Raw genomic sequence first — 17,017 nt, 5'->3', positions numbered from 1 at the left:
TGATTATTTAGATCAATATGATCCTCTTCCAAGAGAATATATTAATGGGTTACATCAAGATGTAGACAGAAAAGAGTTTGATCACAAATATGGTGTACGACTTGATGAAAATACTGAAAAACTTTCAATCGGCGATTCAAGACTGTATATTAATGGTCCTGATATAATCGTTAAAAATAAAAGATATAAGGGAACACCAGGCTTATACAAATTACTGTTTGAAAAACATCCCATTAATTTTGAATTGAAGACTTCAAGCATAGCCCACTGACTAATAAGAAAGTTTTTCTTTCTTATTCAGAGGAATCGGGCAAACTACGGATATGCAGTTGGTTAGTACCTCGTCCACTAGATGGAGTGACATTTTGTGATGTTCGCTCCAACTTCGGAAGAGGAATGAAATACTCTGAAAGAATTCCGATTTTCAATTCGTCAAGCACTCGTTACGAGATACCTACAACAACAGGCAGACATATTAGAGAAGAGGGCTAACCTATGGAAGATCAGTATCAACCCCGACAAGAGTCAGGCGATACTGTTCACCCGTAGGTTCGTATCCAGCGTTTCGCGATCTACACGAGGCGTTGAACATGGATGACCCCAGGTTCCGAGAAAGGGACAAACATCCAAGGCCGACTAAACAAAACCAGAGACCGCCCCCACGAGTCGCCGTCAGGCGGCTCCGGCAAGTATAACATTTTAAAGTGTATTAACCATATATTCTCTTTCAGGAAAACCGCGACTCACTTTCAAATCACATTCTCTCAGCTTCACTGAGAAACGCCCGTCAATCACAATTCTGGCCGCCGTTAGTTTTGGGGCCCCCATGCAAAAATTCAGTTAGGAATACCGCGACAAACAAGAGCCAAATAAAAATTTAAAACGAGAAGTTAGATAGGGAAATAAAAGCACCTAAAGGCTGGTTTCCAACCAGAAGAGGTTAGATATCAATCTTGCTGAAGTGCCAGCAGCTGGATTGAGGACCGTTTCCTTAAAAAACGGGGGTGGAAGGAAAGGGTCGCCAGGTCCAAACCTGCGGAACAGTTCAATCACTACTACAACTACTAGTAGTATTGAGGATGCTTTATACCTAATTTATTCCACTACATTTGAAAGATTCATTTTTTATTCATTCAAATTGAAACCTCAGAAAGAGCTCATTTCATAGTTCATTATCAGTAAAATGAACCAAAATTAACTATTAATGTAAACAAATTAAGACCCCAAAGGTCACAATTTCCAATAAACTACCAAATGCGTCACAAAGAATATCATGTGGGCGAGGCGTGGCTCGGCTGGGCTCCATCAAACCACTTTTTTAACAAAAAAAAACACCCTCTGCACACCCCAAAGGGGTTACCTACTAAATTAAGGCCCTTCTGACACTTCTTCAACCCATTCTGGTCATTGATAATCAAAACCAACAGGGTTGCTTAAGAAGTTGCGTCATTCCATTGTTTTCTATCTCTCTCTCTCTCTCTTTCTCTCTCTCTCTCTCTCTCTCTCTCTCTCTCTCTCTCTCTCTCTCTCTCTCTCAACCCTCAGAGTGTATCAAGGACCTTTTGACATTTTTCTTCGACGAAGACGTCGACGACAACACCCTTCTGGTCATTGCTGATATCCTCTACAAGAACTAACAAGGGTGTACAAGAACTTACGTCATTCCCTTGTTCACAGTGGTAACTCTAAGCCTTTTTGACAACTCTTCACGTACCAATGTCACCTTTACACCTAAGGGTTGAGAGAACTCGATGGACTTCAGAGAACTGGATGGCCTGTATCCAGTACAGTGGTAAAATAACTACTTGCAGTATTGAAAAAAGTCAAAGAAGATTCATACATCTGGTGAACTGAAGATTGCCATGGAACTTCCATGAACAAGATGCAACTGTTGGAAATATCTTTCAAAGTGGATGCAAAACAGTGAAATCATTCCGTTTTGAACAGACTATGAATATGAATTACTTTGACAGAAATCTCTCTCTGTGAAATCTTCGAATAGAGAGTTTTTATCAACGAAAGACCACTTATTTTCATAGGTGAAGACCATACTGATTGATAACATATAATCTTTCAGTGAATCGAATCAACCACTAAGTGCAAGTTTGTAGAGTCCCCATGTACCTAAATACAGATATTTACCAAACGAATTGGAAAATCATATTATTAATCTTCACCTGTATATGATTAATAACGTGACAAAAAGCTTTATCAACTATTTTACTTTTTCTAGAGAGTGTTTCGAAATTCCTTCCACAACTAAGATATTGACTCACGATAAAAGCAAAATACATAAAAAACAGACGAAAATAAGGTGTAAATCAGATTCTGTCGGAAAAATGTCAATGTTCATTACAGGAATGTACCAAAAACATATGTAGGAAAAAATACATTTGATCCTTAAGGCACTCTAACAGCGGTATCTGTGCGAAAGTAGCGAAAGTGGATTTGAATCAATGGACATTTAATGCACGTTCTCAGGAAGTTCATCCACATAAACGCAGTTCTCCAGATGAAAGAGTTCTTGAACAGTGAACTTCGAGGTGTGCTGAGTTGAACCTCAAAACGATGAGCAGCCTCAGTCAGTCACGTATTTCTCATATGTACAGCTCTTGGTGGCCAAATTACCTGAACAAAAGTATCTATAAAAGAGAGACAAATGTCCAAACTTTTTTCGATGTCAAGATGGCAAGTAATGTTCGTGTCTCCAGTAAGGCGGACGGTTCTTGATGAAATCAAGCAGCTTCAGGGAATGCTTAGGGGCGATGCTCCAGCGATATAATCGTGCCAAGACATATTGGTGTACATTTTAACCCCCAACAAACTTATCGAAGCAGAAAGCGGAATTATATGCCCTGACATTATTATATCCGGTTTGGGAACATTTATCTTCTTGCAGAAACCCGATGCCTGAGTTTTTTCTGGCATTTAATTGAACCTGGTTATTTTTCCATTTCAAAATTACCTCTGGATCTTCCTTAAGATATGTAACCTCCTGCTGTCGGTGAAGATGTGCGTCTGCAGCCGATGTTCTGGAATACTATTACGTTTACCCGTAGGTTTATTGATTTCCAGATATAACGTAGTTACTTTTTGTTTTGGTTTAAGTACGGTCGGTTTAGTTACCAACTCGAAACATTCAACAGGGCCGTGGATCAAAGATGTTATTACCAATAAAATAAAAGATTTCTAATCAAAATGGGCGCCAAGTGATTTGGCCGGCTTTTATTACAAAAATCACTAACTATACAAGAGATAACTACAATATTCAATCCTAAACTAATACCCAGGGTGTGACCTAATATATATATGGATATATATATATATATATATATATATATATATATATATATATATATATATATATATATATATATATATATATATATATATATATATATATATATATATATATATATATATATATATATATATGGATATGATAAATCACGATAAAAAAAAAACTTCAAGGTCACTGAGTCTTGATGTTCTACTCAACGATATAATGAGCCGATTCTTGCAAGAACTTCGGTGGGAAGAATTGAATGTAAACAGGCAACACATCAATCATTCAATTCTTCTTAACTATGAATACGGTTCCTAGTATAACATAAAATATAGGCTTCGGATTGTCCTTAATTAATTCACTTCACAAAAATATGATCTTTCAATTCTTATGTTTATTGCTTCCGTAACGATTTTTTTTTAAAGAAAAAGAAAATCCTCTACGAGGTACTTATCCTCGTCGATTCTATTATCCAAGTCCGTTGCATATAATCACCAGGTAAAAGAGGTGTAGCAATACCAAACTTTAAGTAGTCGCAATACTTCGGGAAGTAAAACAGGCTAAAACTTTCTTCTGGATACACAACGAGTGTAGGAAACTCATAAATATGGAACGTGGTCCGTGAGAAATGAAACGTCTCCTTGTGTCGAGATCCCTAGCACAACAGGAGACGTTTCGAAATCAATGTATTATCTTAATCCAAACTCGTTTGAAACAAGGGTTGAATTCACTTTCAAATAACCCAAAAATGAACCAAACATTCAACCCTTAACAGCCTTTGAAATGTATATCCGCACTTTTGCGAAAATCAATCAATGATAGTTAAAAACACATTTACTAGGCCGATATCTTCATGATTTTCTCCAGAAATCGCTATCTCATTTACGTCGTTTCCAATCAGTACCGAGCCCAAGAGTTTTTGTCTCATAGAAAAAAAATTTATGAAGAAGTGACTACTTTTATAGGGTGTTCGTGATACAGGAAATATATTCAATTGAAGTTGAATCGATGCAAGGAATTAATTAAACAGAAAATATCGTAACAATACAAATGGAATGACGAGACAAGTGTGTTGTTTTCAGCAAAGCATTATATTGGATTTTTGTTTTTTTCCAATGAATCGTTGATATACAATAAAAAGAGAATTGGAGACAATATAAATCCCTGGAGAACACTAACGCTGATGGTGAAAGTATTCGAGAGATATTCATCGACGGCTACTCGCAGGAAACGTTCTTTCAGAAAGCTGAAGAGCCATACACAAAAATGATCCGACCAGCCATAGCTTCGAAGTTTAGCTAGCAAACTCTCATGCCACATACGTCAAATGCCTTAGAAATATCAAACGCAACAGCTCTCCATGTTTCTCGATTGTGTTATTCCAAATATGGGTGACATACGATAGAAGGTCGCCTGGTGATCTATGTTATTCAAGTCATACATCAGAGAACATAAACCAAATGAGAAAAATATTTTCCTGACCAACTTATTTCAGAGTGACTCAATCAATTTTGTTGCTGGGCAGAAATTATTATAATATCACTACATACAGTTTAGCAACGACCTCTACAGTTGACTTGATGTTGATGACACTGTGGAAAGGAAAAAATCACCAACCGATTTCGAGAAATCAAACCATCCATTGAATTCTTCACCACCCAGAGAATGTTAACTTGTTAATAAAATACATTATTTCGTGAAACTTCTTAATCAGCTTCGTTCGTCCCAGTTCTTGTGCGGTAATTCAATGAGCATAGTTTTGTTGGGATCTGATGCTAATGGCGTTTTTGCGGAAATAAATCTGTGAAATCCACTAATGATTCAGCATTCGCCGTAATTTCATTTCCAAGACTGTATAATTGGAAAAGTTCGAGGAGAACACCATATACAAGCCTGAACTCCCTCTAGAATGTTTTTAGGAATTCCAAAACTCTGATAATTGTCGCTTGCAATACAAGAATGTGGGCTATTCTTATTCAAGCAAATAAAATAACTTAACTTAAGGAATGCATTCAACTTATCATAAAATGAGTATTGTACGATATTTTGAATTGCTGATATGATGTTATAAAGAAAATTGTACCTATTTTTAAATCACCTTTATTTAAATTCTGAAAAATTATGGTCAATCAGAGTCAGTTCCGAGTCAGAAAGATTATCGATTATCAACTTCAAAATGGTACCAAATTTGCAATTAGACAATAATAATTCAAATTCTTTGAAATCTACTTGAGTGTCCATTTCCAGATAATCTGATTCAATCGAAAATATTATAAGTTTATTTCACTTGGAATTTATCTGGAGTATGAGCTCTCTAAAGGAGCCCTAATAGAAAAAACAGGAAAAGTTTAGTAACTTGTTATCAGAATGCGTAGAGAATTAATTTGAGAGTTTACTTGCCAGGTAAAGTTATTCTTCATTAACATTTCTTCATGATTTCAAAATGGTTTTGACAGACACTACCCCATTTCCAAGATTCAGTCAGATGGAACAGAATATCGCAACTGAGAACGACAAAAAATGATCATTTTGGAATCAGAATCAAAAAAACTTCATCTATTCATTCATTTTGTTTTCTGTGAATATCACTGAATACACCGCAGAAAGTTATGACAAAGATTCAATACCTCTTGGAAATTTGATAATTTCCTTCCGCTTTCTGGGAGTCGCCCCAATCCACTCATTCCAGTAATCTTGTTTCCTGTGCTAGCTTGAACAGGTCTCTTTTTGGACATATGTCATATTTTTCTAGAGATAATATTGATTTTTTATAAATTGTTCGCCATTTGTGATCTGAAACCTCACATTCGCATAAAATATGATCAGTACAATTTCATAATAGTAGTCACTAAATTCTCATAAATATTATTCCATTGAAACGAAAACATTATTGTCAAGTTTGTGATTCAATACATTTTATCATCATTTTTTCTCATCTGTTTAGTATAATTTCCGTACGCCACTGCAAGAGACAGACTAAAACAAAAAAGTTAGTCATTTCTGGGAATTGAATGCCTACTATTTTGGAATTTCAGTATAGCTGTCTCTGTCAGTTTGTTATATTGCTTGTAGCTAAGGTTCGTTGTACAATTCTATTTTGTTCAGGTGTCTTCCTAATGAACAGTGTATAGTGAGTAGTACTGTATTTGTGCCAAGCCGATCCCTGATTTGTTGAAGCAGCTCTAATGAAGGTTTTCCCGTGTGTTTTACCAGGTGTGTTTTCTCAGTACTCGCTATGTTTCTTATAGACTCATTTCCCACCAAAAATGTTGGTACCTGCAAAGCTTGTACAGGACTTATATATGGAGTTGAGGATCTGTATCTGGCACACTCTTCAGCTTTTTCATTACCAATGATACCCGAGTATCCTGGCACCCAGTTTATAATCGATGTAGGCCTTTTCGCAAGTTTCCCCAGTTCCTCACGAGATTCACAGGCCAGTCACGATGTCACTTTTGGGTTCGTCGGTACCTCTAGTGCAGCATAGCTGTCTGTAAGAATTTTCATCCGCTAACTTTGTGGAGACCGTGAAATGATGTTCTTTGCGCATTGCAAAATTGCATACACTTCAGCTTGGGAGAGACACATGTGTAATGAAGGCTTCTCTCCGCACAGTATATTCTAACTCTTATTTCATGTCCTTCCTGTCGTGTGTCGAACGCACTGCCACTGCTCCAATTCACCGCTCACTTTTTGTCTTATTGAAGACCCTAGGATTTACAAAGGCACTGTATCAACTCATAGACTGTGTTTGAAGGATAAACGTGACTTTCAGCTATTCCCTTGACAGTTCTTTTCTCGATGCCGAAACTTTCTCTGCATAGCACTTCCTATGGAGATTTTCGAAATAAATGGCCTTTAAATAAAATTATTATTTACCAGGAATGGTGAAATATTTCAATTCTTGAATTTTCATTTGAATACTGAGCAAGCATGATTTCTTGTTTCTTCCAAAATCAATTTTTTTTATTTATGACGTCACAGTACCGACGTATTGAATTTGGACAAAATGGCTCCTCCGATTCCATTTGGGGAGAAAATCGTCACTTTCGTTATAACGTAAAAAGAAAATTTTATATGACAGACAGGCTTATGTTGCACACACTCGTGGAAGTTTGAATTGAATATTATTCCTTGACTGGATATTCAAAACAGGTTAGAATTTTAATTGTACTTGAGTGTTTATATATTGTGATCAAGTTAGTTTTACTTACATATCTGTATCAACTATTTTATATCAGTTATTTCATTTATATCATTCAATTCATGTCAGTTTATATAAAGGGTGTTCCAAATTAAGCCAATACAATTGCCACCTCCTTTATTATTGATGCTTCGAATTTAATCAAATGGGCAAAATAGTATCATTTTCAATGGCCTTCTAGATACCGAAAAAATATTTCATAAAATGATACTTTTTTCAAATAGAACACCCTATATTTTATCATGCATTCCGATTCGCAATAACATTCTCAACAAAAAGCCCATATCACCTTTCTTCCTAAAGCTGAAAATGTCAAAAGTCAATCGCATCTTCAAAAATGAAACCTATTTTATTTTTATCATACCTATGTCACTCTTTCGTTCAAATTTTGAAACTTTTTAAGGAAGCTGCAGATTATACAGTCGAGAAGAGATTTTGAAAATGCTACAATAAGTTGATTGAGGAAGTTTCACTACTGACAATTATAAAAAAATAATGAAAGAAATTTCCCAAGCATTCCCTTCAAACATTTCTGACATCATGAATGTATCTGTTGAAGCTGAGTGTAATGACATAAGTAAAGTAAATTAATAATTATCATTTGATACAATTAACGATTTTTATTGAAAAGAAAATTTAAAAATTTCAAGAAGATTCATCAAAATAATTGGAAATTCAAAAACACAACTGTATATTAAATAAATAAAAAATACTACCGATAAATTCAACACCTCATCATGAAAAATCAAATATTTTCTACCATATACCGTGAAATACTTGCCATTAGAATTACACTGGAACAACTCCCAGAATTTTATTGGATAGAATTACCTCGCACAAAACAGATATATAATTGAATGAAAATTCCTGAAAAATGCTTTCGAAACATGACACAGAATCAAATTAAATGGCATATTCAAAAAACACACTTCAATGTGAGATAATGTGAAAATCTCACAGTGTGCTTTTTAAATGTTTTGAAATGGATTTTCATCAAGTATCGGTAAGTTGTATAATGTTTTTTTTTTTATTTAATGAAACAAAAGTTCTATAATCAGAAGGAAACATATTCAAGAGGATTATCCTTGAAATTGTGGAAATCAATGAAACACCAAATTGTATGAACAACAATCAAATGTTTGACATTTGAGTTACATTTATAGTTTTGTATTGGAGAAAGATGAATGTTGTTTATCCATATTATATGAAAAAATCATAATTTCAATAATCGATTGAAAGAATTATAAGACACTTTAGCTATCACAGGTAGCTTTGAAATCAATATTCATTCAAAAATCAGGTACTTGAAATTCAGGTACTTGAAATTCAGGTACCTCAAATTGTAGAATAAGGTATATATAGCATTTAATGTGTAGAATTAGTTATTAAGACACGCCCGAGGAAGCCATTGTATGCCGAAACACGTGTTGCGTTTTTGTAAAACTATCTAGTGAAAATCACACAAAGTGTTTTTAGAATACGTTAGTTATAGATTTTCATCAAGTATCGGCCGATTCCATCAAATAAATATTCATAATATCAGATCTGCTCGAAGATTTGACCTTATTCTCAAACTTTGTCCAATATTTCCTCATAATTGTTAGGTATAAAATATCATTATTTCAGTTCACTTGTAACTATTATAATATTTTTGAGAACAATCCCGGAAAATGATAAATCAATATTTCAAACCGTTGGCATAATCTATGTGAAGAATGTCTGAAGAGACATCTCTTTCATTTATTGAAAATCAAGTGAAGTTGAATACAGATGAAAAGAGATAAAAAAAATTGACCGCGAAAATAAAGTTATTTGCAACCCACCTCACTCACTCCTATGATAAAAGGACTTCCATTCGTCAGGTGATGTTCTTTCTTGTTACATTTTAAATTCTTTTTCCATCACATCTTCTCGGTTATTTATCATCATAAAACTATGTATTTTCAGGAAGGAAAATGGAAAAGATCTACCTGAATTCAGTAGGCAATATATCCAGGAAACCGATATCAAATGGTCGCTGAAGTTCAAAGTGAAGTCTATGGATTCACACTTAGCGGTGAGAACAAGTTGAAAGTGCTATCAACATCAATAATCTTGGTCTGTTTCCACATACAGTATGCGCCAGGAGGTTCAAGTGAACTTGCTTATTTCCATAAATCGATTTCGGGAAAATCCTTATTCCCGACATTTTATTATGGAAACGAGGATTACGATAAACGAATTCGGTTCATATTGAGAGAATTACGGTTGACAATTGTGGGAAGTTATTTGCTCTACTTGGTAGGAATATTCTCATCGTAATATTTCTGCTGATCAGAAAATTTGAAGCTGAATTGAAATTCAACTAGACTTACAAAAAACCCCTTTTATCGATGAATTTCATTTTGATTTTCACTATAAAAGATTTGCGAAACCGCGGCACATGTTTTGCTTTACCAAACAGAATTTCTTGAGGAAGTTTTGTGAAGCAAAACATCGATAATAACGATAATTATAATAATACAAATAGTAATACTGAAACAGTTGACCAGTTTGTTTCATCTTCCTCTTGAAGATGATTACTTGGTGATCTAAACACGTGTCGAGATGTTAAAATAACGGTTTGGTGTTGGGAAAAAACTTCAGTAATATTCATCGCTAATCCAAAGGTTCCAAACAGTGCATCGCAAGTTGTCCAAGTTTTCGAACGGATATATATGAGCAGATAGCGTCGAAGAGAGGGGTCGCTGGGTGTGAAGAGAACCTACTCATCGATAGATGTGTAACGCAGGACTCGATAAAGTATAAGCATAACCTGGATCGATCACTGCAAGACATTTAATACAACATGGGCTCATCTTGAGTTTCCTCAGATGCCTTGCTTAGTTAGATGCCTTGAACAACTGATACCACTCTGGCAGTTTCGCTTCACCATAACATCTGGTCAGACTAAAGTCCAAACAGGGTGGGTCACTTTCAGGGCTATTCCTTCAGTCTCCTTCTTTTCTGCATCTCACTTTTGCCATTATTCATTGCGCTCAAAAATACTCGAGGATATAACTGTGGCAACCTTGGAAACCAGAGGCTTGAAATCACTCATTTGTTTTATATGGTCGATCTTAAACTTCATGCCTCTGGAGAGGAGGACCTTCATCATCCTTGAGAGTGGTGGAAGAGTACAAGCATGCTATCGGTATGAAATTTCGTACACACAATGTGGAACAGAGAAGATGTACAGCTCGTAAATGGAAGCACCTGCATCATTTGGATGCCGAAAAAATTTATATTTCCCCGAGGTGAAACAATGCGACTCACAAGAGATAACAGCAGTGAAAAGCTCTCCCCGTGGCAAGTATAAGCACAAACTCCGACCGATCTGATCATCGGAACTGTCAGGGAAGAACAAAGTCGCTGCTGTAGATATGCTTGCCGTTCCAATCTTACTCTACTCGTTTGGAGTAGTGAAATGTTCCTGAGAGGAGATGTATCAATTCAACGTAAAGATCCGAAAAATGATGAATTTCCAAAGGAGTTTGCATCTCAAATCGTCCGTTTCACAATTTCATTTCCTTTGGCAACATGGAGGCCGTAGAATTTGGAGTGTCTACTTAGCAGAATGAACTGGATGGAGCCTGCAAAGTCATCAGGAGTTGGGATATCCTTGTCTACTTGGTCCGCGACTAGAGAGAGCAGACATTGCAAAATTTCTCTTCAGGGTAGCTGCCCGAGCGGCTGATGAACTCTGTTTAGTTTTCGACACTGAACGAGGTGATCGTAAATCCGTCACTAAGTCGGAACCCGTCCAGAAAAAGGCCCATATAAAAGCCACAGGTATCACTTCACTCCTACGGTAATACAAAAATGAGCCAATACATAAGGTATATTGTGGATGACGTGTCAACTGAAAGTCAGTTGACACGTCAAGAAGAGTACTTCGACTACGCCACTGAAGATGACTGCCTCAGTTGCAGTCGAAACGTTTGGAGATTATAACCAAAGAAGACCACGGCATAACCGGAAAACCAACCAACACACGAATGAGAATACTTGTAATTCCGAAATAAAATAAATACATCTATATAAATTCAAGATAATATTTTTCTAATTTTTTTTTTTTTTTTTTCACAAAAGAAAATATTTATTTTCAGAAATCAAATATACATATAACATTAAAAATTGAAAAATACCTATCACTAATGAAAGAATAAAATAATTCATCAAAACCACAAAAAAAATATCAATTTCAATAAAAATTTAAACGAGAAATTCCGTAAGATTCCAGAAGCTGAACTCTACATAACTCTACGCAACCTTATTCAGATAGGAAAATATCGCTTTTCCTGTAGAACAGTAAATAAGGAACTCGCGTTCCTTGGGGTTTCAATACGTCTTCATTTTGCACGGTCTTGACCGAAGAATCGTCGTACCTAATCCAGCAATTGTAGCCGACGTGGAAGGCATCGGTCACGTAGTGTCCAATGTTGGCATTTTTGCCTTCATGGTAAACGACGGCGAATAGCTTGTATTGTCTCTCTGTTGGAGACTGTGTTTCTGACGATATCAAAGTCGAATCAAACTTCAAGTCGAATTCAAAATCAAAAGCCTTGATAATCTTCGTGCAACGGTAGTTACTGTATTTGAAAAACTTCAGATGCAAAATAAGGATAACGGGAAGTTTGCAGAGCGTAATTTGCTCCCATGCTTCGACCTTCTCAAAAATTATTGGAAAACACAGAGACACGAAAAAAATCTAGGAAATTAAAAATTGAAAATAACATATTTCCAATATAAAAATGAAAAAAACAGAAATCCAAGAAATGAAGATAGATGAATGGAAAAATAAAAGATTTCACAAAGAATCATGAATATTATTACAGAAAATTACATAATGAGTAAGTCTGAAAATTTATTAATATATGAACGTAACATTTGGAAATTTGAAAAGTTTGGCTATATCCCAACGAAGTATTTTGAAAAAATATCATGCAAAGTCTATTAAAATATATTGTTCCTTCAACCAGCTGTCGCCTGCTTACGAATGACAACCCTTAGAATTCGAAATTGTGCGAACTGATGATTACCGAGGTTTTACCTTTAAAGTTGCGACTTCTAGCACGTTGATATATAATGAAGAAACATACATCGATTTATTACCATTTTATAAGCATACCCCAAAGCTTCAATTGTGATTATTGATTTCTGATCATCATTTGTAATATTACGAAAGATTATAAATAACAGAAAAGAAGACCTTTTTTGCGTATATTAGGTCAAAATAACCCAGCAGCAGACGATAGGCGAAGCAAGAAATTGAAAGTTTGTCAAATATGTTATATAGATTGATGAGAAAAAATGTTCCACGCTAGTGCTAATACCATGCTGATGATTTTTTTTCACAGATAATTGAGTAAATAGTATGTCTTAATTCTCAAGAGTGGTAATGAAACTCTTGATGGAGCGTTCCAAAGAAAATGATTGGCCAATAGATATACGCTTGACAGCTCGTTTGACTGATTCAACTCCTTTGGATTATCATTCTTGGGTAATATTGAATGATAAGTATTGGATGAAACCAAAAAATGTTTCATTATCTGGCTATCACTAATTTTCAGTTATTTCATTTCCCAGTTGAGTGAAATGTATTCCATTTCCGATGTTTAAATATCGATTCAGATGAAATTTCGCTTCAACTTCTCTGTCAACACCCTGTATAAACTTTCATCACAACTATAAGACGAAACAATTCATAACGAAATATATAGGGTGTTTTATATGAAATCGGAGAGTTGTTGCCTATTCAATTGTTAATTATTGTTTTGTCTGAAATTTTCAAATTTCTAATCGCTGTTCTTTTGGAAACACTTTCAACTGTTACTCATCAAGAATCATCTTGTAAAATTCTTCTTTTTACTACTAAATAACCCCAGTGCGCATCACAAGTTTTGGTTGATATCTTTATATATTTTTCGCGAAAGAAGTAACCCCGAACATTTGGTGCAGATCATATATTTATAACTCAAGAATATCAAGTGACTTTTTCCTAACCTACTTCCCGTCTTCGTGGTTAGAGTGTTGATGCGCGAACATCTGGAGAAAACTAAACAGGCAAAATCTGCGGGTCTTTTGCTTTATGACTGATATAAAATAAAAGTGTGCAGAACGCAAAGTGCTCCACTTTGTAGAATTCTTAGCTGTACAAATCACGAATAAATCCGTCAAAATCTTATATTTTTTTTATGATACCATGAGTATCGTTCAGTTTACGATATGAAGAATGATTATATGAAGTGAAATTTAATACAATTGATAGACATGTTTCATTTGCTCACATTATGTAGATTATATTCCTAAATCAGATATCATATACAGGGGATGTGAGTAGACGATAGCTGCTTTCAATTTTCCAAAAGGAAGGATTACCAACATACAGGGTGTTCAATAAACCTGTAACTGGTCATAATCTATTTCATAAAATTCTTGATGTATGATCAACTTTACTATTCATCAATATTATTTTCACGGAAGTATGACTTATATCCATTCTTCTGTCAATGTTTCTCGTATTAACATGAGTATTTTCTTCGTTTGTTTAAATATCATTTACTTCTTGCCCTTTCTTATATTTCTTATGATCTGGTTATATGAATATTGTGCTGAAATATGGAATTAGTTACAGCTTGTCTAATCTAGGAAGCGACTTCAAAGTCTCAGCTTAGGACCTCCCCTAAGATTCGCGTTCATTAAGAGACTCTGTGTGAGAGAGAGCGAGATAGAATTCTCAAATCTCTTCCTGGTTTTGACAAGCTGTGCATTATACTAGCTATTCCATAAATTCTATCACATTCACCTGAAATGTATAGAATTTCACTAATTCGGACTTTCATTGTCTAATATATAAAACGATTTGAAATCCCTGAAACAACTAAAAAAGAAGAATTGGAAATAAATAGCTGTAAATAACAATTATATTAAGCGAAAAAACTTGAAATGAAATGATAGTGAGATAAAATACAAGTAAAAATAAAAACAATTGAACAAAAAATAAAAATAAAGGATTACAAAATGAAAATAAAGATAAAAATAAAAAAGTTGAGAGATTTCAAGCCAAGTTAGTTCACAAAGTTCGATTGTTAGTATCCACAATCGTCTTCGGGTGATGACTGGACTGATTCCTACGAGAGATGACTATTTATGGGTCGTTCGAGTACTTTCACTTATCCCCGCTTTCCATTTTTGTTTCCGCTCCACTGATTCTGTAGGAGATGACCGTTTGGCGAGAGTCCATTTTTCGCTTGATGATTTGTTCCCATAAGTTGCGTATTTCTACGCTGGCTTGGCTGAATACGTTGTTGGACAACATGTATTGCGGCTTCCTTGAATTTTCTTCTAAACCAATATTCCTCTCTGTGTAAGATTTCAGCTTGGAGCCACTCAATGTTGTGTTGATGGGTCCAAACATGGTCTGCTATTCTTGATTTGCTGGTTTTCCCTCGCCGTGTGTGTTTCTTGTGCTCGGCGATGCGAACATTCAAAGGTCTCTTGGTTTCATCAATATAGGATTTTCCGCACTTACAGGCTATCCGGTAAATGCAATACTTGGAATCGCAGTCCGCGTTTGGTGGCCTGGTTTTCGTGAGGCTGCTTGTACTTGGAACCAATTCATCTTATCCTCTCCGATGATCCTCTGATGTAGGGAAGTGCAAGCACTGGTTGTGACGGCTTCTCTTCCTTGCTAGGCTCCTGCTGTCTTTCAGCCAAAATCTTTTTTACCATCGCTTTGGAGTAGCCATTCTGTTGAAGATCATTTTTGATGATGTCTAGTTCCTTCTCGATAACTTCCTTCGTGTTACAGAGCCCAAATGCACGGTCTAATAGAGTCTTGATGATTCCTCTTCAAGTTGATTGATGGTGGTTGGAATCGTGGTTCAGATACTGTCTCGTGTGAGTGAGTCGGCTTACAATTATATCGTGAACCAGTCAGGAGCTTCACTTAAGTACGATAAATATTACAATTACATTTTTGAAGAGTCAACGTTTCTTTCAAAACGATTTACCGAATCAATTCGACACCAGATACAGAATATATCACCAACATACCATACCAACCTACGATCAAAATCAAGTACAAAAATTTCTGAACCGGTCACAGGAATGAATGGGTAGAAGGAAAAGGACCTATTCAATAGCCAACATGTTCGCCAAACTTCACGCCCCTAGACTTATATCTATGGGGACATGTTGAATCAAGTGTACCACAAGGCATGATGAATATAATATCAGATATTAACTTCATTGGACAGACAAAGTGATATGTGAAAATGAGAATACTATCAGACCCCAAAATATGAACACTCAAAATAAAAACGGTTTCGCAGAACATCTGAGCAATAATCTATATCCATTTGAATTCGACTAAACCGGAATTGTTGGAAAACAGAAAGATTATAAAAAATATATTCTGCAAAAAATTAACAATGGCTCAGAAAGTAAGCAATCTCTAGAATATCTCAGACTGTAGCCCGTTGTACAATAGACAGATTACTATAAATGTATCATAAATATTAATAATAATAATAATCTAGGTCTAGGTAGGTAATGTACTTGCTATTAGCATGTCCAGCATATGCGGTCTCGGCCTATATCCATCGACATAACGCATCCCTAAAAGTGCTATATTACCATCTAAGGCACTCTTACGGTATTGACGAGACACCAGTGTTGCCCTACGCTCCGGGGGATATTGAATCCGTTGTGGTGAACGAGAAGTGTCGAATTTATTGGAACTATTCGATACCCTCCGTCAGGCTCATACAAGCTAATTAGCCTGATGTAGTCCTTCTCGACCACCAGTGCAAAACGATATTTGTCGTGGAGTTTTCAGCTCCTGGCGAGACGAATATCGTCAGAAAAGAGGAGGAAAAACGGATAAAATATCGAGATTTTCTCTTCGAACTCCGCAGACTTGATCCAGATCACTCTGTCAAGATGGTTGTTCTGATTATTGGAGTACTTGGTGGAATGATGTCCTATCTACTCTCGAATCTTAAAATCATACCGGCTTGCCGCACTAAGGCAGAAATCTTAGTAGCACAGATGCAGAAGGCTGTCATTCTTGGCTCACTGCGCTTGCTCAGAGCACATGATTCTCGGACCCAATGATCACTTACCCCACGGTGTGGGGAGTGGTCATTGGTTGATAATGCTGGCGCGCCCTCCCGAATGTATCGGGGCTTCGGGGGATAGGGCCTGACCAGCGCACACTACGGTGAAAAAAAAAATAATAATAGCGTTTATTGCCCAACAGTTTCCCATTTACAGAACAAAACTAACATACTTGAAGGATTAATACTATTTGATATGAGATCAATACTATTCGATATAAAAAACATAAATGACTTATAGGTCGCACGAAACTTATTTTAAATTTCACAAATACTGCAACAACAAATATCGATGTTAGTAGAGAGCTTGTTCGCATCACGACACATCAGATTGATTGGTGATTTCAACATTAAGTTAGTTTGTGCCCTTTTGGATATTTTTCTCTC

At 35.7% G+C, this 17,017-nt stretch overlaps 1 protein-coding gene across 1 annotated transcript in view; it reads left to right on the top strand.

Moving 5' to 3' along the window:
- ppk23 (amiloride-sensitive sodium channel pickpocket 23) overlaps positions 1-17,017 on the top strand; it is a 71,429-nt gene that overhangs the window by 37,996 nt on the left and 16,416 nt on the right. Inside the window, exon 5 of the mRNA XM_074172588.1 lies at positions 9,438-9,546. Within this exon, the coding sequence (XP_074028689.1) occupies positions 9,438-9,546 (109 nt within the window). The remainder of the gene's footprint in view (positions 1-9,437; positions 9,547-17,017) is intronic.

The sequence above is a fragment of the Leptinotarsa decemlineata genome, unplaced genomic scaffold (genome assembly GCF_025532065.1).
Source record: "Leptinotarsa decemlineata unplaced genomic scaffold, Ldec_3_MD MMD2_tig00000133_RagTag_RagTag, whole genome shotgun sequence".
In the NCBI taxonomy this organism is placed as follows: domain Eukaryota; kingdom Metazoa; phylum Arthropoda; class Insecta; order Coleoptera; family Chrysomelidae; genus Leptinotarsa; species Leptinotarsa decemlineata.
Note: the sequence above shows the minus strand (reverse complement) of the source record. Positions and strands in the feature narration are given on the sequence as shown.